Source organism: Tyto alba, unplaced genomic scaffold (assembly GCF_018691265.1).
Source record: "Tyto alba isolate M040663 unplaced genomic scaffold, T.alba_DEE_v4.0 Super-Scaffold_39, whole genome shotgun sequence".
Taxonomy (NCBI): Eukaryota; Metazoa; Chordata; class Aves; order Strigiformes; family Tytonidae; genus Tyto; species Tyto alba.
This window is the reverse complement of record NW_024881314.1, coordinates 1,687,139-1,709,251: the sequence shown is the minus strand read 5'-3', so window position 1 is coordinate 1,709,251 and position 22,113 is coordinate 1,687,139. Positions and strand designations below refer to the sequence as shown.

Sequence of the window (22,113 nt, the reverse complement as noted above, 5' to 3'; positions counted from 1 at the left end):
GCCTTGTCCACCAGATCCAGACAGCCACCAACACACACGGCTCCCATCGCTTACAGAAAACAAAAGCCTCGAGCAAGGCAAGGGAAGAAGGATGAGTATAGTTAATAAAGACACTATTCTTCCTCCCTCCTAAGGGCTGAAAAGAACCTGAAGGAAACCAAAGCCCAGCAATACATATAGATAAATATATGGATGTATTTCACTCGTCCTCTCTCGGGTGCCTGCAGTAACACCGTGATGGAGCTCAGCATCCCCCTTGCTCCCCCCGCTCCACGCGAGCAGGGCTCGCTGCCGTGGCAGGGTTTTATTGAGGGGCTCACGAACGATTCCCGGGCGTCCACATTTGCATCCCGATGGGGATCATTAGCTAAAAGCAAAATTAAAAGTGCTGAAATGGTTTATCCTCTTCCCTCTCCTGCAGCATCACTGTTAAAAGACGCCGGGGGAGAGTGTGAAAGCACCAGAACGGCTCCTTTATGCAGCCCAAAAACCTGGAACTAAACAATTTACTAACAGCTGTAGCTATAAAAGGCCCTATTATTGCATCATGTACAGTAACAATGTCTTCATTCAAATTGCTTCCCCTCCTCGGAGGGTTTATTTTTAAACCAGGCTGCTAAAGAGTGGAACGGGCCACTGGGGCTGCAAAGATGAACCTGGTGCTCAAAGTGAGCTTTGTTTGGCATTATCTTGATAAGATAAACAGGGATAATGGCTTTTTCTTTCTCTGCTTTTTTTTTTTTTTTTTTTTTTTTTTTCCCTCCCCCCTCTTTCTTTCATTTTAAGGTGAACAGGAACTGAACGGGGCCACTTTGCAGATCAAAGCTGGGCAGGAGAGACCTCGGCAATGAGGTCCCGGAGAACACGACTGCCAGCTTTTGGGGCCGGGGAGGGAGGGGGGACCAGATTCAAGAGTGGGTGCTTGTAAAACCTGGCCCCAGCTCGCCTCCTGACTAAGCAGGACCGAGGGCTGAAAGGACTAAGCATCACGATCCATCCTCCAGCCGGAGCATCGCCTGTGGCTGGGGCTGCCCTGCCAGAGGATGCTGCAGACGCCCAACGTGCTTGCGATGAAAACCAGGAGAAAACCTTCACCCCCCGCTCCCCCCCCCCCAAACACAGGGTGCGGGCGGGGGGAGCTGTGGTCCCGGGGAAGCATTCCAACACATTCTAGCAGCTGCGGCTCAGGGGTTCTTGCAAACGCAGTGCTGAAGCCTTCTCCTCTTGCAGGGCCACCACAGGCTGCACCCAGCCGTAGCTCGGCCAGAAACCCTTCAGTTGGCCACCAGTAACGCTGCGGGAAAGGGTTGGGGAGCTCCCCTCTCTCAGGGAGGTGGGAAGCCAAAGAGCTCCAACGTGGGAGCTGCTCCTGGCATCCCCTGTCCTTCAGGTTGTGTCTGCAGATGCAGTGGCCACCACAGAAAGAGAAGAAAGCAACCATTACACAGATTTTCCACGGAGCCAGATGTTGGTTGGGAGGCCAGCTGTCTCTCGTAAGTATTACAAATCAACCAAAAACCCTCCTTGGTCTAGACACTTGAGTAAGGGATAAGGAAGAAGTGAGAGAGAAGAGGAGGGGAGGCTATTTATACAAACGGTGATGTAAACGTGAACAGCCAGCGAGGGATTGGCAGCCAGCAGCCCGGCTCCCAGCCAGGCTTTGGAGACCTCCCTGTTGACTTGGGAGGTCTTCTCCTCCTCCAACCCGGGGCAATAAATAAAAGGCTGCAGCACCCATCCAGCCCCAGAAACCGGGGCCCAGCAGAAGCTGGGCTGCCACAGGCTTTCAACCCATCTCGGACAAGGCACAGGCAAGGGAAGAAGAAGGAGTGTTGCCAACCAAACCTGTGGCACCCATGTGGCAAAGGAGCCTCCGACACAAGCCACAAAGCTTGAGGGATTCTGCTCAGCTTGGCTCTGCCGTGGGCTGCACCACTCCGGGCAGGCTTCCCCTGATGAAGCACTGCCTTAGAGTGCCTTGAATTTTTGGTTTCTGGATTTCAGGAAAGCACAAAGCACCCGCTTCCTCTAGCAGCCCTTCGCCTTCTGCAGGTTGGCTGTTTTGGGAAGGTGCTCCCCGTCCCACCCCCCTGCCCAGCACCCAGCGCTCAGCTCCACTGCTCAATCCCCTCTTTGGCATCTCCAGCCGAGAGTGACCTCTGCCAAACGGCTGCCTCGGGAAGAGCAGCGACCCCTAAACACGGCCCTGCGATGGAAAACCACCCCCCGTCAGCCAAGCGCCCGTTTGCAAGACTGAAAGAAAAAAAAAAAACAAACAAAACAAAAACAAAACAAAACAAAACAAAACAAAACAAAAACATCAACAGCAACAAAAAAAACCAAAACAAACAAAAAAAAAACAAAAAAAAAACCAACAAGAAAAAAAAAACACAAAAAAAACAAACAAAAAAACCCAAACCATCCTCCAACAAACATCCCCCTCACACTGGTGCATGGGGATGGGGGGGGAACAGACCCACCCCGACCTCCCCAGCCTGGCAGGAGGCAGGACCAGCACCACGAGGCCAAGGTAAACCTTTCAAGACATGGTTTGCTGCCAAGAACTACCGAGGAGCCGCTCTCCCGGCTGGAGCCCTGCCTGACAGCAGCTGCCGGTCCGAAATGGGTTCCCCTTTGCCGGGGGGGCTCGGCCCTGCTCCCCCCGGGTCTGCTCAACGGTGGGACAAAAGCGCCTGCCCATCGTCCATCCCTCACCCGGGGCACCCCCGGCACTTCAGGCGGGCGAGGGACCTTGCTGGGGTCCAAAGCCCTGGTTTACGTTGGGAAAATCTCCCCCGTAAATTCAAATTCACGCTGAAGCCGCTCTTTAGCAACCCGGATTGCTGTGACCAAACCGAGGTACCACCATTGCGGGGGGCTGGGAAAAGGTTTGCGCTCTGTTCCCGATCCCAAGATTGGAAAACAAGGTCTCTGCTCCCTGCCTGTGTCTCTCCCCATCAGGGACTGAGCTGCAAAGCGCCGCAAGACCCCGGATTTAACTCCCCGGCGTTGCACCAAAATGGGAAGCAAGTCAGTCTGCAGGGCGATAGACTATCCAAGCGCTGCAGGAGAACAAATGTTTTCCTGGTGGGGAAAACATCTGGTGGCTTTGAAGGCAGCTCAATAAAAACTCTGCAGGCCACACAGCTTTCCCACGGCATTTTTTTTTGCCCGTCCCACAGACCCGGCCACGCAAGATGACGGGAGCCATCGACAGCTCCGGGGCGGCTCTGGGAGAGGCTGGACACGTCGTTGCGTTTGGTGTCATACTGATTTCGTTATTCACGCAGTAATATTTTTTTTTTTTGCATACGGGATGAAGCCAAGACACCACGCTCAGCCTGGCTTCTGTCTGTCGGCGGTGTAAGTTGGTTTATCGAGGATCAGGGGCGGGAAGGGAGGCCGCGGCGGGGACCAGCTCCCTGAGACCCCACCTACGCCGCAAACCAAGCGTAGAAGAGACGTAATACTCTTTTTTTTTTGTTTGTTTGTTTGTTTTCTCCACAACAAAACACTGTTTCCTGATGGGCAAAGAGAGAATTAGGCGGTTCTGGCAGGAGGAGCACACGTGCATCAGCTCTGCTGCTGCCGCGGGGCATCTGTCCCCTCGCTGCCGAACCGAGCTCCGGCTCTCCCAGCCAGGGACGGGGGAGAAGCGCTTTCCCAACATCCACTCAGCCTCATCCCATCCGGCGCCGAGGCCTGCTCTTTTGCCTAAATCCTGCATTTCTTCTCTTAAAGCCAACCCGCACGCCGGCACACGGGGGCTGGGCCATCTGCATGTGAGGCTTCCGCTGGGAAGATGCCGTCGGCGCTGGCAGGAGCCTCCTTCTCCATCTCTTCAGCCATCGCTGCCCGGGTTCCCTCACCACAATGAGGGACACGGCGGCCGAGGAGCCTCAGCCCTGGTTTGTGGCTCACCAAAACCCTTCCAGAGCATCTTCTTCTCCAGAGCGCCTGGGTACCATCCCCATCATTCACAAAAGAAAAGCCCTCGAGAAACCTACCCCGCTCGTTAACTCTCACTTAGTAATAAACATCTACCTTCGGGAGAGGCGAATTAAAAGGTGCTTAATAAGCATCTTCCAACAGTTCTGTTTTGTACCCAGCGGCAGCACTGGGCTTTGTTCTGCACCCTGGGATCCCCAGGAAACGTGGAAATCCCCGTGCAGCCCCACCTCGCCTACCATCAATAGGTGGGTTTTTTCCATTAGGCGTTTCTGTGCGCGGCCTCGATCTGATAAAGAGGTCGGGATTCGACCCCACATTTTGATCTTACCCGAGCAACCTCTTTATTAGCTCCACTGTGGATCTATTCATAAGCAAGAGACGGGGATTGCATGTGTGTGAACGAGAGAAAAACCCAGTGTGTCTTCTGCTGTCTCTCAGACCACAATGATTTCCATTCATTCAAAGAAAACACAGTATAAAATTTTTGCCTGGTTTCAATCTTCGTACATTAATCAAGCCGATTTTTCTTTTTTTTTTTTTTTTTTTTTTTTCCAGCCTGAGACGCACAGCGTGGGAGGCACAGGCTGTCCCATGAAATAATATTTTCCAAGCCATAGTCAAAGTCTGCCTGTCAACTCGGAGCCTCTTTTCTGTCTGTTTTACCAAAGCTGGACAGGAAACAATCTGTGGGCACAACAGATCAAAACAAGGCCAGCATTCCCAGCAAAAGGGCTGATGAATGGGAACCATTGTGCTGCAGTGGAGGAAACATCACCATCATCATGGGGGGGGGGTCGGAAAAAAAAATAAAAATATATCTGTTTACATCACTTCCACACTCACACCCGCTCTCCAGCCGCCATAAATAGGGGCGTTCATTCGGGGCAGGTGGGATGCTGGTGGGAGCTCCGGTGCCACGATGCGATGGTCCATCGGCCCCAAAATCACTTTGCAAGTTGAGGTGTGCTGGGGAAGGGATGAGCCCAAGTTAAACATTACACCCACAAAAATTGGGCACTTTTTCCCTTCCATGCACCTGCAGCGAGCGGGGCTCAGACCCCGGATAAAACATCACCCGCAGCTTGTAGAAGAGGACGCGACATTCTCTGCGGTGGGATTTGGGTGCTGCTGAAGGGGAGAAGGAATCCATCCCTGCCCTGAGGAACCTGGGCTTTAGGTGAGAAAAGCTTGCTGGGTGCAGGTCTGCCTCACCCAGGAGGGTCCCAGCCAGGAAAAGGGGGTGCTGAGGGGGTGACACCCTCGGTGGGGAGATGCCTCTGCCCCCCACCTGAGTGCTGAGGGGTTCCCCCTGCCGCTGGCTCAGCCTCCGACTGCTACAGCCGCTAAAGGGGATCCACGTGAACCCCGAGAACGGCTCCCAGCCACGCAGGGAGAGCTGCAAACACCACCGTGAACACAGCCCCCCTCTGCTTCGGCAGCAACCGGCACCCCACGGCCCCCCCCCCCCTCCCCGAACGCAGTCAGCTTCATCCTAGGGCAGAGGTTTGCCAAAAATTTGCCTACACCATTTTTAACCTCTCTAAATTATTTGCATCTGCGGTATCCTAGGAGGACCCGGTGCCCAGACCACCCACGGCTTAACAAAACATCTCACTTTATTTTTCAAACTTCTAGTCCTTTATATATTTCATCTGCTCAAAGTAATTTACTGCGTTTAACTCGCTATCGGTTTCACTTATTTGAACGTTCTCTCCCAGCTGAAAGAGCAGCCCTCTGCTAGGCGTTTTGCCAGCAAAAAAGCTGCGTTTGGGAGTCCCATTAGCTCCCAGGGTTGCCCTACAGCGGCGCGAGACCATGAACCAGCCCCAAATCTGCCCAGAACAGGCTGATAGGAACATGGATGTTACCACCTAGTGTCAGACGGGAGAGGAGCAGCAACCGGGGACGGGGACGCTGGTGTCAGACGGTGAGCCCAGAGCCTGGAAATCATCCCGGGCATCTCAGCTTTCCTGGCCATCAGCAGGGACATGAGCTTTCTACCCCTGGAGCAGCGGTGGATTTAAAAAGAAAAAGGCACGGTGTGCTTTTGGAGAGGGAGGAGTGCAGTCAAATCCCATCCGCACTTCATTCTGCCTTTTCAGTTCAAGTCAGGCTTGCAGGTATTTCTTGCCTGCAACCGGCCAAATTATTCACTGTAATAGTCAGGTCCACGCTACCTTAATTCATCTCCTATTTTGGATGGTAGAAGTAGAGGAGCAGCTCTGCCCTGTCCATGCAAGGAGCATGGGGAAGGTGCCCGGAGCAGCCGGCACAGCCACAAACCAACAACAAAAATGCAGAACGTAAGAGATACGTGGGAACAGGACACCGGGCTCAGCTGTTCAAACCATCACACGGGAAGTATTTAGTGAAACGAGCACGGCGAACGGACGGCACGGGAGATGAATGCTTTTTCAGAGGAGGCAAGAGTCACCCATCATCTCAGCACCAGCCCGGTGCTGCGGGAATCCCACGGCAAAGCCGAAAGGCTGCAGGAATCCCCCCGTGGGCAGGAGCTCCGGCCCCAGCCTGGGGCCAGCTTGCAGCACTGGCTGAAATTAAAATTAAATGATCCCTCTACCAAGCTTCGACCTCATCGACTACCCAGATCCTGAAAACACTGCTGCAGTTGAAATTATCTTTTTTTTTTTTTTTTATTATATTTTATTTTCTGGCACATACTGTCCCTTGTGACCGGACTTAGCCTCGTGCCGTGACAAAGGGAGCTTTCTTGCCGAGCTGACGCTGCAGCACACCGCGGCCCCGCAGCTCCCGGGTTGTGTCGCATGAGAACAGAGAGCAGCTCCGGTCCCCGGGGACCCTCGTCCCCCCAGGACCCTCATCCTCAGACCGGCTGCAGCCAGGCACCACGGTGCTCACGTACCCTCTGTCCCGTCACGGGGAGGAAGCCTGAACCAAACCCCAAAGGGCCAGGAGATGGACGGTGAGGGCAGGAGAGCTGCGGGGAGGGGGAAGAGAGCATCTCCCAGGAGCTACAGGCTTGATTTGACAGCCTTAATACTCACCTTTTATCAATATTTTTTTTTTAATTATACACACAAATGACATTAAAATAATATTGAGGCTGCAAAATGAAATACTCAGAGGTTACACTCACGCAGCCACCATACGGTTACATGGAACACCGAGGCTGGGGGGGAGAGCCAGTACACACGCTCAAGGGGGATCCAGCATTCCAGGATTATTTCCACTGGAAGAGCATCCCCAGCGCACATCCCAGCTGGAAAGCAGCTCGGCCACGGGAAAACCAGGAATATTGGCCGGTGAATCACCCGCTGCCTGTGCTGCCAGCCGGTGACGCAGTGGAAGTCCTGTCCGCTGGAAACACGGCGCTGTGATTCCTCGCGGAGGAGCAGATGGGCCAAAGAGAGAATCCAGACAGTGCAAAGTTAGCCGTGCAACAGCTTCCCCGTTCCTCCCCAAATCAGCCAGCCAAGGAAGCCGCCCAGGTCCAGGCACCGCTCATTGCACAGATGAGACCGGTCACAGAAACTCTTCTGCTTTTACCGCTCGCCCCCGGCTTCTCCCGTCGCTGCTGTCCGGAGGCAAAGCCCTTGCCTCCTCCTCGGGACAGCGCGTCCCTTAAAGACATTCCCAAACCCTTCCCCTGTGAAAAGCAAAATCGCTGGCACAAGCTTTTTACAGTAGTTTTCTGTTCACGCTGCAGTATAACGCAGGTGCGTTCAAGAGTTCCTGCAATCCTGACTGAGGAAATTAATTTTATGGTGAATTCCTCTTTGACAGAGAAAAATTCACAGGAAGAAGCAACACTCTGTAAGAAAACGAATTTGGCTTTTGCGTGCTCGCACACAGCTTGATTATAAGCTGCCTCCTGCTTTCAGAAAGCAAAGAGCACAGCGGGGGATTTGTAAGGGGCAAAAAGCAGAATCAGGCTCCAGCATCCCCACTGCGCCCTACCAGGAACACCCCCTGCACCCCCCAAATCCAGTCATCACACCAAGGCAACGGCACGGTGCTGGGTGGGATGGGGAGGGGGGTAACCAGCCCCCCGTGCTGATTCTCAAAGGAAAAGCCTCTGATGGAATTGGGGGGGGGGGGGGGGGAAGAAAAAGAGAGGTCCCCAGGGACCCTGCCTCCCCCTCCACTCTCGTGTTTCCAGCCAGGGTGTACGAGCTCCCGCCACGTGGGCCGGGGGTGCGGGAGTGGAGATGCCAAGGCAGCGAGGGAAGGGACGTGGGTCCAGAGGGGGACGACACGTGGGGTCCCCTCCCTGCCAGCCCGGACCCCACCTCGCACGGCAGGCGTAACCCCCCCATGGGATGAGGGGCTCGGGGTCGCCCCAGGGTTCATCGGTGGGTGCTTTTGTCTTCTAAAAGACCCAGAAGAGACTTGGAGAGAGGGAGAGACCACCCCGACACAGTGCTGCTCCCCTGCACCGCTGCCCCGGGGACACGAGGAGCGTGGCCAGCAGCAGGGGCCCTGCCCCAGCCCCTCTTTTCCTACACCCAGCCCCGGGGGAAGCCACCCCTGCGCGCTCCGCATCCCCACGGCAGCCAAGGGAAGTGCAAAATTCAGCCTCTCTTGATCTCAAGCAGCTCCAGCCCCATCTGGTTCCCGTTAAATCAGCCACACAAGGTGGAGAGGGTTTCCTCCCCCCACGCTATGGTGTGCAAAGAGAGGGAGGTAAAACCAGCTTTTTTTTTTAAGATATGGCTGCCCTTCACTTTACCTTCTTGCCTGGAAGGCAGCCAGGAGCAGCTCGTGCCTCCCTGCTCACACCTGGAGGGGACCTTCTCCCCGGGGCTCACTGCACACCCCACGCCGGGCACTGCTCCTCTGCGCAGGCATCGCTCCCCCCACCCCGGGCACACGCTCGCTCTGGGTCTCATTCCTCTTCTGTCCCCGCAGCAGTTTTGTCCTGAACCGCTATTTCCAGCCCATGGGACCTTCTGATGGTTTTTATCCCTGCGAGGAACCGGGCAGGCGAACCACAGTCCCGCAAGCGGGGAGGGATCGCTCTGCAACATCCAGCTGCTGCCCGAGGACAAGCAACAGCTCAGCCCCCGCATTGAGAAACACCCCAAAAGCAGACGTTAGGTCACCCTAAACCCTGTCTAAACTGCCGTAAAACCTACATCACCTTTCCAAAAAAGGCTCGAGCGCGCTGCCCAGCTGAAGGAGCGCCGATACCCGCGCACAAAAACAAAGATCCAACCCCACGGCTGAGACCCCACCTGCACGGGGCTGTGTTTTCCTGCCATCGTCTGACAGGCCAAATAAAGTGGGGTTCCCCCTGCCCACACCCCCCCACGAGCCGTAAATGAGACCACTCACAAAACGAGGGGCTGTAATTCAAGGGCTCGCCCTGGCACGGGCGGAGAGGAGCCGCGGAGCAGCCAGATCGCAGGAACGGAGCCTGCACACCCGGTGGCAGCAAAGAAACGCGGAGGAGGGCGGGCAGGGGCCTGGCAGGCAGCACCGAGATGCTGGGGGGGCAGATGGGGTGCAAGGGGGGAGCCCAGAAGGCCGGACCCCGCAAGCACAGAGGGGTCAGGGAATGGCAGAGGCGGTGCCAGCACATGCAAAGCACCGGGTGTTTTAAGAGGTGAGAATCCCACCCTGCTTCCTTAACCATCCTTTTTGAGGTTTTAAGCACATCCCAAAGCGTCCCGCCCCCGACTCAGGCCGTCGGCTGCTGGTGTTCCCAGCTCCCAGCCAGCCCCGTGTCTGCAACCCCACTCTGCTTTAAAACCCCCAAAACTTTAAAACCTCATGCTCGGCCGGGGCCGAGCTCTGCACCAGCCCAGCTCCAAGCGCGAGGTGAGGGCAGGAGCCCCGCAGCACCCCTCCTGCCACGGGCAGGCAGCACCCAGAAACCTTCCCACCGTCGGCACAGGGGAAAAGTCCTCAGCCTGGGCGAAACCCCCACCGGGTCCTTGCAAGGTTACCAGGAACAGGGTGCTAACCCGCCTCCAAAGCCGCAGAGCATCGCGGCGCTACGGGCAAAAAGCAAAGTGCTCGAGACCCTGATGGGGGGGGCCGAGGCAAGCAGGGACCCGGTTGCGACACCCACCCTTGAGCTGCTTTGGGGTACAGGGGTTCCCCCCGGCAAACGGGGCCGGAGCAGCACCCGGCTCCTCAAAACGCCCCGGCCTCACCGCTGGTTTGCAGAGCCGCTGGGTGCTCTCCCCTTTCTTCCTAATTATCTCCCTGCAAACACGCTGCTTATTTGCAAAGCCCGTGGCTCTGAAAACAGCCCTCCGGGATACAGCGCGGCTGCCCTACGGCGAGCTGGAATGAATTCAGGCTCCTGCCCGAGGTTTCACCCCTCTGGGAGCAATGCAACCAGGCGTTTCCCCAAGCACGCCAGCATCAACTCATCGAGCACAAGGCAGCAAGGAAGGTCCTGTGGGTATCGTGGGCAAGTCGCAGCCAACCCTGGAAACATCCACCAGCCGTTGCAAGCGTCCCCAGGCGCCTGCATCTTGTGCTCGGAGCGCATTAATAAATACTTTTGCATCATTCGAGGTTTGAAGGAAGGAGCTTTCCTGAGAGGCAGCTCACCCCGGCTTGGTGCTCAGGTGGTTAGTGACACCCAGAGGGAAAAAGAAGCAGAATGGAGGAGGTAAACTGAGTCACACAGCTGTTTCATTAAAACACTATCTCAAAATAACAGACCTGAGGGGAACCACGACTGCTCTGTCCCCTAAGAGCTGAGGTTGGTTCAGGAGCAATTTCCCCTTTGGATGTGTCAAAAGAGTCAGCTCTATTTCTCATGTTAGCTCGTGTCAGGTATAACTCCACCGCTATTTTTTAAGCCCACATAACGCCAATTAGCCACTTAAAATTTTACTCTTGGATATTTCCAGATGGCTTCACGGTGGAGCGGCTACACCGAGCGATTTTTGGGTTGCCCGCAGATGACAGTGACAGACAGATTGATGGCAATGAAGTTATTTTGTCTCCTTTCGCAGCTGACTAAATTTGCATTGGTATTTTCATGGTACAGACTCCACCTTTCATCTAACATGATTAATGCTGTTGTAAATACAGAGAAAGAACCAGCTGCTTCTGGCTTCTTAGCTTCTGCTGAGCAGCTGATGAAAAACAGTCCTTTTGTTCAAGCATCTCTAAAGTCTCTGCAGACTTTATGAAGAGCCTTTTATTTCAGAAGGTTAGAGAAACGCGGTGTCTAGAGCTGATGTATCCTGCTTTTCTCACCACAAATCTGGATGGTATCTGCTGCAATCCAAGCACCTGGGGCAGCGCACCCGGTGCCAGCCCGTGCTGTCAGGATGGGTCCCTCATCAGCCAGGGATTAACAGGGCATCGGGTACAGAAGGTTTTAATCATGTTTTTACAGGGTCCTCAGCCAGAGAAGGGGCTGGACACCCTGGAGGGCTCCAAAACCAGCCCCCGGGGCCCCACAGATCCTCTGGCAGGAACAAGGTGGCTGAGACACAACAGCACTTTGATCCACGAGCTGTAAGGGCCGGGCAGGTTATTCACAGCCTGGACACACCGCGTTGTCCCCAGACCACCTAAATCGCAGCGTGGGGCTGGTGAAGGAAGGGGGCGAAGGGAACGTGGGGTGCTACGAGCCTCAGGTGTAACAAACAGAAAAAGGGAAAAAAAAAAAAATTAAATAAAAAAGCCACAAAACGTTTGGTAACAGCCCGTCGAGGAGGCTCGGCAGGAGGGTGCCGTTTGCGAACCGGCCACCAAGAGGTGCCAGCAGCTCTTCCAGAGCCGAGGCAGCTCCTCCGGCTCCCGCTTTGCACCAGATTTCTTCCTTTCTCCCATTTCTTTAGCCACGCCAGCCCAGTTTCAGCTCTGCCGGGGGGTGGCTGGGTGTGGGGAAGCAGCAGGGCTCCCTCTGCCATCACTCACCCCACACACCCAGGGGTTTGCTCCCGGTACGAAAATCCACCCGCAGCCCAAATCCCCCTCCCCAGCAGTTGGGAAGAGCTGAATTAACCCCTCGCCGTGTTCACACCAGTCCCGGAGGGAAGCACGACAGGTTTTGGGGGCAGTGCTAGCGCTGCCAAAAGCCAAACTGGGTGAGAACGGGAGCAGGGATGCCGGGAGGATTGAGGGTCTTTATTGCCATGAATTACAGATTCTAGTGGCCCTGCTTGGCAGGAATGGAAAACAAAGCCACCGCACGCTTTCCAACAGCTCCAGCAGCTGCTCCTACCCATTGGGATGCTGCTTTTGTGGAAAATCTCAGCATTTCTCTGTCATGTCTGACAAGCGCAACCGCTAGGAAAATGCAACAGCACTAGGAATTTCTTCTGCTCCTTCTGCCCACGCTTGTGCTTCCAGACAAGTTTCAGTCAAAGCATCTCCAACCACCCGGGCTCAGCAGCAGTGGGGGACAGACAGACAACCTCCAAGAGGCAAAGGCACGCACAAAACCGGCGTTGTGGCTTACCTGGCGCTTTGGAAGGTCGCAGATGCGGATTTTCCAATAGCCCCAAATCCAACTCCCACTGCCAGACCCTCTGGAACAGGAAGGAAAAAAACCAGTAAGGTCAAACCCTACAACAGCCCTGAGACCTTCCCTCTTCCTGAGCTCCAACGGAGCAAAGACTGGCATGAGCAGGAAAGCAGGACTTTGGGCCAGGTCATTAACCACCTCATTTTAATCTAAATTCATTTAATCTAAACTCAATGCAAGAGCCTGCCCCACTGCCCAGGGTACTTCACCATGAACGCAAACCGACAGTTTCTCGGGAAGCCAACAGAGAGAAGAGAGATTTCTGTATTTATGAGTGCACTGGAGGGGAAAAGATCACGATCCCCACCAGCTGAAATGCTAATTTAATAAGGAACATAGCAGTGCAAAACACCAAAGTCTGCTCAAAAGGTTCCGGCTTGGCAAACCTCTCTGCAGAGAGGTGTCTCTGCAAGGTGCAGACAAGCTGGTGCCACCGGGGGGTTGCAGAAGAACCAAACACCAACTTCTCCCATAAATTCCCTGGGATTTGTGCTAAATCAGGACCAGGCTCCCAGCAATGCCCCCCTCCCCGGTGCCTGGTCTCCCCACACCCAAACACCGGCACAACGCCTCTACTGTACCCAAAGCGGAAGGAAACCCAAACTCCACGAGAAAATTCCCACCTTGCAGATTATTTTAGGTTACAGTTAATCCCATAAACTCCAAAGAAAACCAGCCGAGGAGCCTTCCCAGGGGGGCAGCGGGTGCAGGAGACCTGCGATCTGCTGCTGCCTCTGTGCAGGGATAACTACTCCATCCTTCCCCACTCCCCTCCTGCCCTTCCACAAACTTCTCTTGCCCTCCCACCACCGGCACAGCTGCCTCATCCCTCCCAGAAACAAACCAAACCAAACCAAAATCTTATTTTCAGAAAGCATCAAACCACTGCTACGTTTTTTCCTTTGTTCAAAATCCCCATTTTTGGTTTTTTGCAGCCTCTCTGGTATTGCTCCCCTCCAAGCAAGGCGGTGGGGGAAAAAAACACTCGAAGAACAAAAGCAAACCTGTTTGTGTAGCTGGCTGGGTTTTACAGCCTTCAAAGGAGGCAATTACCCGCTCTGGCTGCTGGCAGCCAGACGAGGGGACAGTGGGGACTATTCAGATGAGCATTCAAACAGGTTGAAAATGTCACTGAGAGTGTTTACCTGTGTACTGGAGGATAAGGTCTCAGAAGAAGAGGACCGTGTGTGTGTTTGTGGTCTTCTGAATTTCCAGTTGCCTTGGAAACACATCAGAAAAAGCAGCACTAACTCGGATAATCACGGCATTTACATCCTCGAGGCCAGGCTGAGCACAGAGAACTGAAAGACTCGACGACTCCTCAGAGCCCAGATCCGAGGCTCAGCGAGGAGACAGAGCAAACGGCAGCAGCGATCAACCCTGCGCACAGGGCTACGGGGCGAGGAGACTCCGAATTGTCCCTGAAAAACCACGACTGGATGCTAACTCCAGCTGGTGACACAGCCAGAGGAACCGAGGCGCACGGGGCACACGCCACGCTCGTGCAAAGTGCTCACACTGCCCCCAAAACCACCCGCCCGGGGAGATGGGCGAGCAGCCGGGGGCCGGAGCAGAGCCCGGGGGGCTGCACTGCCCACGGCCCTGGCTTTGAAGGTCTCTGCTCTGCAGGCAGTCAGGCAAAATTTGGGAGAAAGATCTTCTTAAAGATGTTTAACAGCTGTGCTCAGCACGGCTGTGAGGATGTAATGAGGACACAAATGGGTCTGGCACTCTGTTCTGAAAGATTTCTTTTTAAGCGAGGCTTGCCCAGAGAGCAAAACTCAAAGGACAAAAGTGTTCATTTGTGTGAAAAAAAAAAAAAAAAACCAACCAAACAAAAATAGCTTTGACAGAGGGGAAAAACCACAACAATTTCCCCGCTGCAAAGCAAGTCTCATGGAATAAGAAACACGGCGGCACAATTAATGAAAGTACAAATCACATATACAGGGAAACAAATTATGGGAAATTAAAATCAGCAGATGGTGCGTAGTGAACTGCTTATTTGGAGAGGGAGAAGCAGCCGATGGTGGAAGCTGCAGCACCGTGGAGGTGCTCACCAGCACAGAGAGGAGGAGGTGACACAGCAGCTCCCGGCCATGGGCTTGTCCAGGTCCCCACGGGAGGACACGAGAGCTGGGGCAGGACGAGTAGGGCCACGAACCGCCCAACGGGCTGCTGACCTCAGAGCATCCAGCGGGAACTCACAGCCAAGCAAGTCTGGTGTCCCGCGTGGTCCAGAAACAGCACGGACCCCAGCACATCCCACCGTCGCTGCTGAGGCTTGGGAAGCCTCCAGTTACCTGTAGTAGATATTGCGTGACGCCCTCAGCCCACTGCTGAGATTTGTTTCAAATATTTCATTTAGAAAAGCCTGCCAAGACTACGCAATAAATTCACCGCTTCAATAAGACAGGTTCAGCCTCTTTCAGATAAGATGTCAAGCCTCCAAACGACTCTGTTTTTGCAGGTAAGCAGGCAGATACACAAAGATTTACATGGAAAATGATCAGAAAGAGCTTGCTGCCAGTTTGCCCCGCACTCAGAGCTCACAGCCAGCTCAGCCCTTCAGTTGCAGCCCCTCTCTCGGGTTATTCTGCACATACTCCAATTATAAATAGCCCAAACGGCTTCTTCAGGTGGGAAAAAGATACAGAAAGAGAAAGGTTAATGTTCCCGTGTCAACCACTTACAGATACGCTGCACTGAAGGCTCTGCAAATGGATCACTAGGACATGAGGTCACTGAAGACGGGCAAGGGAGGGCAGGTCTCCTTACCCACCGAAGGCTCAGCCATCAGCTTGAAAAACACCCAGGCCTGTGCAATTCCTGGCTCTTGGCACCGTCACGAGCCAAGGCAGAGAGGAGCACAGTCCCGGGCAGCCCTGAGCGACTGAAGGATTTACAGTGGGCCAGCACTGTGCGGAGGGCAAGGCGAAAGCCCCACAGTTTCGGATGTGAAAGAGGGTGGAAGGCCAGGCGTGCGCGTCGCGGGCAACCTTTCCGTGTCAGAGAGGGGTTTTCTGAGGATTTCCGTGGCTGAAGCAGTTGCCAGCCCCTCGCGCAACCGGTGATGGAGCCGGAAAAGCTGGAGCATCCGCACAACCCTGTTAGCTGGAGGGCTCGCGTGGTGAAGGCACCAGGCTGGGGCATTAATTCAGCATCTCTTCGCAGAGGTGCAGAACAAAGACTGAAAAATATGACCAATCTCAGCCACTGTCAAGAAAATGCTTCTATTTAACCTAAACAAAGGGATTTTGCCTCTGTTGGGCTTCCTTGGCATTACAATTCAAGACGCTTGATCCTGATAAGGCATTACGCAGGGATCAGACTAATCCTACGCTAACTTAAGGATCGGCTACAAACCTCTCAGTTGGCAGTGCTCATCGCAAAGGCGTGTTTTCCTCTCTGCTTGTTTTCCAAGACAAGGAAAAAGCTTCAAAACCTCAAACTGAAGAGAGATAACCGTGCTGGAGGGTCACTACGGAGTCTCCCGTTGTTAACGCCAGACGGCTCCAGGATGTGTTACAGCAGCCTGCCCACCGCGGTGGCGAGGGCAAAAAGCCTGATATCCATGGGTCTCCTTACGTGCTACATCTGGTACGCAGGCTTGATCTAAACCAGGGCATTTGCATAGCACCACGGACCGTCCACTAGCTCCAAAGCCAAGGGGAACCCGTTTTCCCTGCCCTGAGAGCTTACACCACCTCTAGGGCCAAGCCCTGCCGTCCTCCTCCGCTCTCACTTTGCTTCTGGTTGTCGCTTTGTGCAGGCTCAGCTCCCTCCTCCGCAGGCTCAGAGGCCGAGGGCCATGGGTTGGACCACGCCGGAGCGGCGATAGCGAAGACAGGGCAAACGAGGATGTTTCTCTTGAGTCCAAAAACCATCTTCCCAGGGAAGGCAGCCAAGGGAAAATTCAGAAAGGAAAAGCCAAGAGGGAACATCAGAGCAAGGAGGAGCCGGTGCGAAGGGAAGGATGGTGGGAAGGGGAGCAGAGCAAAGCTAGATGAGCACAGAGTCCCGTCGAGGCACCACGGGCAGGCAGAAGGTGACAGCGCGGTACGGCACGACGGCCTCAGCGCTGAGCGGAGCGGCCGACGAGGGATTTACACGGCGCGTGAAAAGCTGGCGAGGGGGACGTCAGCCGAGGGGGCAAAGTGAGGGCCACGCTGCTCCCAGAGCCCCTCTGCCACCTTCAGGCTTGGCCCGAGGTCCCCGGCCCCCTCGAGGTTCATCCACCGGCATTCAAACACCAGCGAGCAGAGGGGACTCGGATGCATGCGGCATGCCGTTACAGCTCTAGCTTTATTTTTACTTTAATTTCACTTCAGTGCCCCATCAGCAGAGCTGCAAAACAGCACAAGATGTTCCGTCTTGTTGAGCCAGGAGGACAGTGACAATGTTCCCGTCTGCTCTAATCCACAGGAGCACACAAATTGGCTGGGATGGGCTTTGGGACGAGGCCCGGCACTGATCCATCTCCTCCCCACTTCGGCATGGAAAGCTCTGCACGCTCCCACTCCACGCTGGGATGTTCCTGGGGAGGCCAAAGCTCCGCAGCCCCCAGGGGACCACGTGGGCTCCGGAGACGGTGCCTCACCCGTGGTGCTCTGGGCTACGGGAGGGTGTCCTGCCTTTGGACTAGAGCTTTCCAGTGAACTCTTCTCCTTGGCAGGGAGGAGAGGAAGGTTTGCTCAGGCAGGAGCGAGGTGCTGGCACCGAGGCAGCCCACAGTACGCGTGGAATGGTCCTGGGGTGCCTGGATGAGATTCTGCCGCTGCCAGTTCCTAACCAGCCCTGATACCAAAGACCTGGACGAGGATAACGTGCAAAATACACAAATAGCTTTAAAAAGGAGAAATTTACTGAAAAGATGCTGCGACTTTGAAAGCAGAAGGCTCAGTCGTTAACAGAGATGCTCCGGCCAGCCCAGACTCGCTGCTCCAGTACACACTGACGGTTCTGTACGTGTTCAAAGGGGAGGAAACCCCCAAACGATGTAGAAGTTTGGAAAGTAAGAGAGACTGAACTCACCTGGGAAGCTGCTTCCCTTTCCCCAGTCTGAAATCTGGTTTTGGTCGCTTTCCCCGGTCTAAAATCGCCTTCTGATGCTGCCCACAGCACCGAAGGCTGTTTCTTTGCTCTCACACTCTCCATTATCTATTTTCCGAGAAGGACCGGCTCCGGCCATGCCCAAGAGCACCCGCTTCCAGGCTCACAGAGCCATGCTCGTCCCCCGGCCTTAAGTTCAAAGGATCAACTTGAAAGCGGAACAGCTGATTCCATCCCGTCAAACCTCTCCTTTATCACCCACCGCCCGAGCCCACGAGAGCTTGGCAAGCCGAAAGAACCGAGTAAAATTAAGCAGGCTGTGATTTTAAATCCTATTCAGGGCGGCTTATGCAGCCAGGCAGGGATCACAGCCTGCCGCCGCTCGCTCTCTGCCTCAATCAGCAGCCAGAAAAATGCCCCCTGCAAACCCAGGGTCCGGGTTTCATGGGGCTCGCCGAGGTGCTGCCCTCACCAGCTTCATTCTCGAGCATGAAATGAGCTTCGCAGCCACCGCAGGAAGCCACTCATAATCCTTGGGAGAGGGCCTCGTCACAAAACCAACAGAGGATAAAAGCCCTTCAGATTCCCTAGAAATCCAAATGAGTAAATAGCAAGCATTGCTCACGGGGCCTTGGTGAATTACAGCAGCAAGTAAATTAACCCCAGTTATTACATTACTCTTGTATGCCATAAAGAGCAGGAAAACAAGCATAGGCTGGGGATAGAGAACAATATCCTACAGGAATGTTCAAAAAAACCCAAACAACAAACCACTAAACAAAAGTCATTCCTGCTCTCCAAAAGTGTTGTAATCGCGCAGGCAGGAGTTCGGGAATACAGAAAATGACGTCGCAGCATCCGGGAGCTCGTGCCCGGCCTGGAACCGCCGCCACGACACGTGTCTGGAACAGCATCAGAGGGGTTGGAGTTTGGGGGGTTTTTTTTTCCCCCCTTTCTCTTGATGTACAAGCAGTTTAGGACGGCAGTGGCACAGGTTACCCGTTAGCTTGTCCCATGCCTCCCGCTCTCTCAGAGGATGCGCTCGGGAGGGTGCCGGCAGCACAGCCCACCCATCGCCCACCCGTGGGTGTCTTTGCCTAAAAAACACCCTCGCGGGGAACTCCTCTGGGCACGCAGCACGGCCCTCCCAGGCAGGCAGGGGAGGAGGAGGAGGGTCCACGGTGACGATGAAACAAGAAGCGACTCACAGATTCCCGCAGTCTGAGCGGAGGGAAAATCCTGGGCTTGGAGGGAAGGCAAAGATTAGAGGAAAGCGAGGTTTGTAAATAACTTCTGCCACAGCTCTGCCTGCCGGGGACATGGGATTTCTGGGGCAGATAAGGAGAGCAAGGCTCAGCGGGGGTTTGTGCCTGCAGAGCTTTGAAAGAAATGGAAAGAATTACGGATTTCACAGCAGTAAAAGCCTTTCTTTGCCTTCGGAGTCTGTGATGCTGAGAATACCCTGTGCATGAGCTAACGCCCGCTCGGTGCGGCACAGGGACCGCGGGCGCCAACACGGATGCCGGCTGGAGCTACGCTCGCCGGGTTCGTTGCAAAAGCACGCTCTGATTAAAGGAAGCAAGAGCTGCTGGGCTCACAGACGGCCGCCCAAGACCTCCTCCCCGGTAATAGCAAATATTGCAACAGCAGCATGTACCGTGGTGCTTTACAGCCACTGACCCACGTTCCTCCTGCAAGGCTGGCCCCCCGCGTCCCCCGCCAGCACCTCGAGCCCGGCAGCAGCCTCAGCAGAGCCGTGAGTGACATTATCTCCGCCTGCCAGGCTTTATGAAGCTAATTCTCCTGGGTCAGCAAATGAACATGCTTCCTTTAGGAAGGTACTGTGGATGCCAACATGTCATCAATTATTCATCCTGCTCTTTGAAGAACTGTTAAGTTCCTAGTGGGAAATTAATCTTGCTATAATGAGGTTTGTATTTCTATTAGAGTTTAAGCACGTCCCTGTCGCCACTATTCAAACTCTAAGTTTTTTCCCCCAAGATTGAATTCCAGTTCCCTCTAGGGATTTCAGTGATTTTCACGTTTCTAGGTATCCACCATTATAAGACTAGCAAGCAAGCAGGCTAAAGTCATTTTAGAAAGACTTTTTTTTTTCTTTTTTTTTTTTTTTTTTTTTTAATTTTAACCAAGCCAGAAAGCCGTAGATCTCCCTTTCTGCATTTTGAGACACGAGTCCTAGCGCTGCTCCGGAGGTGGCCCTGCTCAGCCATCACCCAGCAGCACATCCCACCGGCTCCAGCCCCGGGAAGCGGCGTTTCCCCCAAAGCCCCCCGGCAAGCACAAGACCCGAGCTCCTGGCACGGCGGTGTGACTGCTCTTACCCTCCACCTGCTGCTCGGCGCAGGCGACCCGGCTGCTTTCCACATCGTGTTTCTCCCCCCACCTCCATAACCACAGGCTCTTCCGAGCGACAGCACCGGGATCTCCGGCACAACTTCCCCATCTGAAGCCACCTGGCCGGATTTCCCCCCCTCCTGGCAGCGCAGGAGCCCTGGGACACCCTCCACCTCCAGCTCCAGCCCACGCGGCTGCTCCTCAGGGTGCCGGCGGCACCTTCCTTGCCTCCCCAGGGCTTCCAGCAAAATGCACGAGCACCAGAGCACGGTGATGCCGAACCCCTGAGAGCGCACAGCCCCGGCTCCCCAGCCCCAGCTCCCTCCAAGGCAGTAAGAAGAAAGGCACCTTTTCCAGACCCACATGAGTTGCCCCATCAGCACGTGTAAAGTTTCCCGCCCCCGTGCTAGAAACCGCTGCTGCCCGTGCACACCCACGTACCACACACCTCCACCTTCTGGTTTAACGCTCGTGGCACCCATCGCGGCTACTGTGCTGCTTAATGAAAAGAAAACAAGCCGCAGTTTATTATGAAAGGGTGCTGCTCGTTGGAGTTTGGCTTCGATTCCGCTCACCCAGGTGGGACGCAGCTCCCCAGGCTCTGGCAGGTTTGCCACGGTGGGAGACAACCGTGTCCTTGTCCTCTAAACATGCGCTTGAAAAGGAGCCGGGAGCAGCAGCAGGTTGTGGTGTGGACAGAGAAAAGACGCGGGAGTCCCCTGAGCATGACATTGTCATGAATTATTATTAAACTTGACCTGAAGGGAGCCCTTCAGCCACACGCACAAGCTGTCCGCAGAGATCCCAGCGCCGACAGGAGCTGTGGCACAGTCACATCGGCCAAGCAGGACCTCAACTTGGTTTATTCCTTCTCTGCAGCCCTGCAGAAGCCGCCAACTAACAAGGCTAGATCACTCCTAATTATTACCCTAACCAAAAATCCTTTCAGCAGAACACAAAGACAAAATTTAAATGATTAATTTGCAGTTTATAGTGGCATGTATTATTATTTGCAGTATGAATTATTCATTCGTCCCCTCTCGTCCCCCGGGCTCCCGATGAACAAGAGCTTTTGTTTGAGGGACGTATGGTGGGACGGGGAAGTGGCCCTGTCCCCTTTCCCCTGCGGATTCGCACGCCGCAGCCCACGCAGCGCTCGCACCCTGACCCTGCCAGCCGACAGCAACAGGACAGAGAAAACAAAACCCAAGGCACCAGCTGGATTAATCTGCTCAGACAAAGCGGTTCTGGGCAACCGTTATTCTCTCCACTCTTTGCAACCACGGGCAGACGCAGGCAGCGAGCAGGCAGAGCCACGCAGCCCCACGGATCCCACCCAGCAGAGCTGCACCCCCCCGCCCCTCCAAAACGCTGGCTGTGAAAAAAAGCAATAGGAGAAATAAACCCCGTTTTGGTGCTGTTTTACACCGTAATGCCCCAGAGGGAGCGAACAACTAAAATGTGGGACCAGAGGTGGGCGCATCGTGCAGAGAGCCGCCAGCTCCGGCGCGGCTGGCACTGATGGGAAGCCCTGCAGTGCCTGCTCAGGTAATCCCACGTTTGGGGGACAAAAAAAAAGGTGCGTGGGAGGAAAACCTGCTAAAGGTTTGGGGGGACGGTGGCAGTAGGAAAGCACAGCAAAGCCAGGCAGTTTGAAAATGGAGAGAAATTGCCTTTCTGGGTAGGGAATCGCAGGCAAGCCACCACAGACCTGCTTCAGCATCACACGGTAGCTCAGCTCCTCTCCCCTGCTCCGGGGACAGCTCTATAAGTGACTCAGGAGTTTACCCATTAGAGGCATTAATAAAGCACCGATTCAGCAGCAGCTGAGGCCCGCGACGTGCGTACGCTAAGCTGAAAGCAGGTGAAACATCTCAAAAGCTTCTGACGTGCCCAGACAGCTCAACTCCGCCGCTTTGCTTTCAAAAGATAAAAATTAATGGCGCAGCTTTGCCTCCGAGTTTTCCAGGGATTCACGGATATGTCCCCCCATCAAGGTTATGCAAGAGGCGATGAAAAACAGCAGAGGATGACAGGGTTGAGCCAGCCATCACCTGGAAAAGCAAACAGCCAAAATCCCCAGCTCACTGGTGCTTAACAGCGGGACGGACACAAAGAAAGGCAAACCACATTGCTGTGTGCGACACCACGGGGTTCAAATGCCACTAAAAGAGGATTTTAAGCCCCAACGGGCTACCAAATGCCTTACACTGGGGGGGTGCCAGGCAATTTCACAGGAGCTTTGCCTGAAAAAAGCTTCCAGCATTGGACGC

General features: G+C 54.6%; 1 protein-coding gene across 5 annotated transcripts in view; it reads right to left on the bottom strand.

The window, feature by feature from the left end:
• SLC39A11 (solute carrier family 39 member 11) overlaps window positions 1-22,113 on the bottom strand; it is a 115,016-nt gene that overhangs the window by 12,254 nt on the left and 80,649 nt on the right. For all 5 annotated transcript variants that reach the window (XM_033002326.2, XM_042802616.1, XM_042802615.1 and 2 more), the window contains exon 7: window positions 12,368-12,437. In XM_033002326.2, coding sequence (XP_032858217.2) covers window positions 12,368-12,437 — 70 coding nt within the window. The remainder of the gene's footprint in view (window positions 1-12,367; window positions 12,438-22,113) is intronic.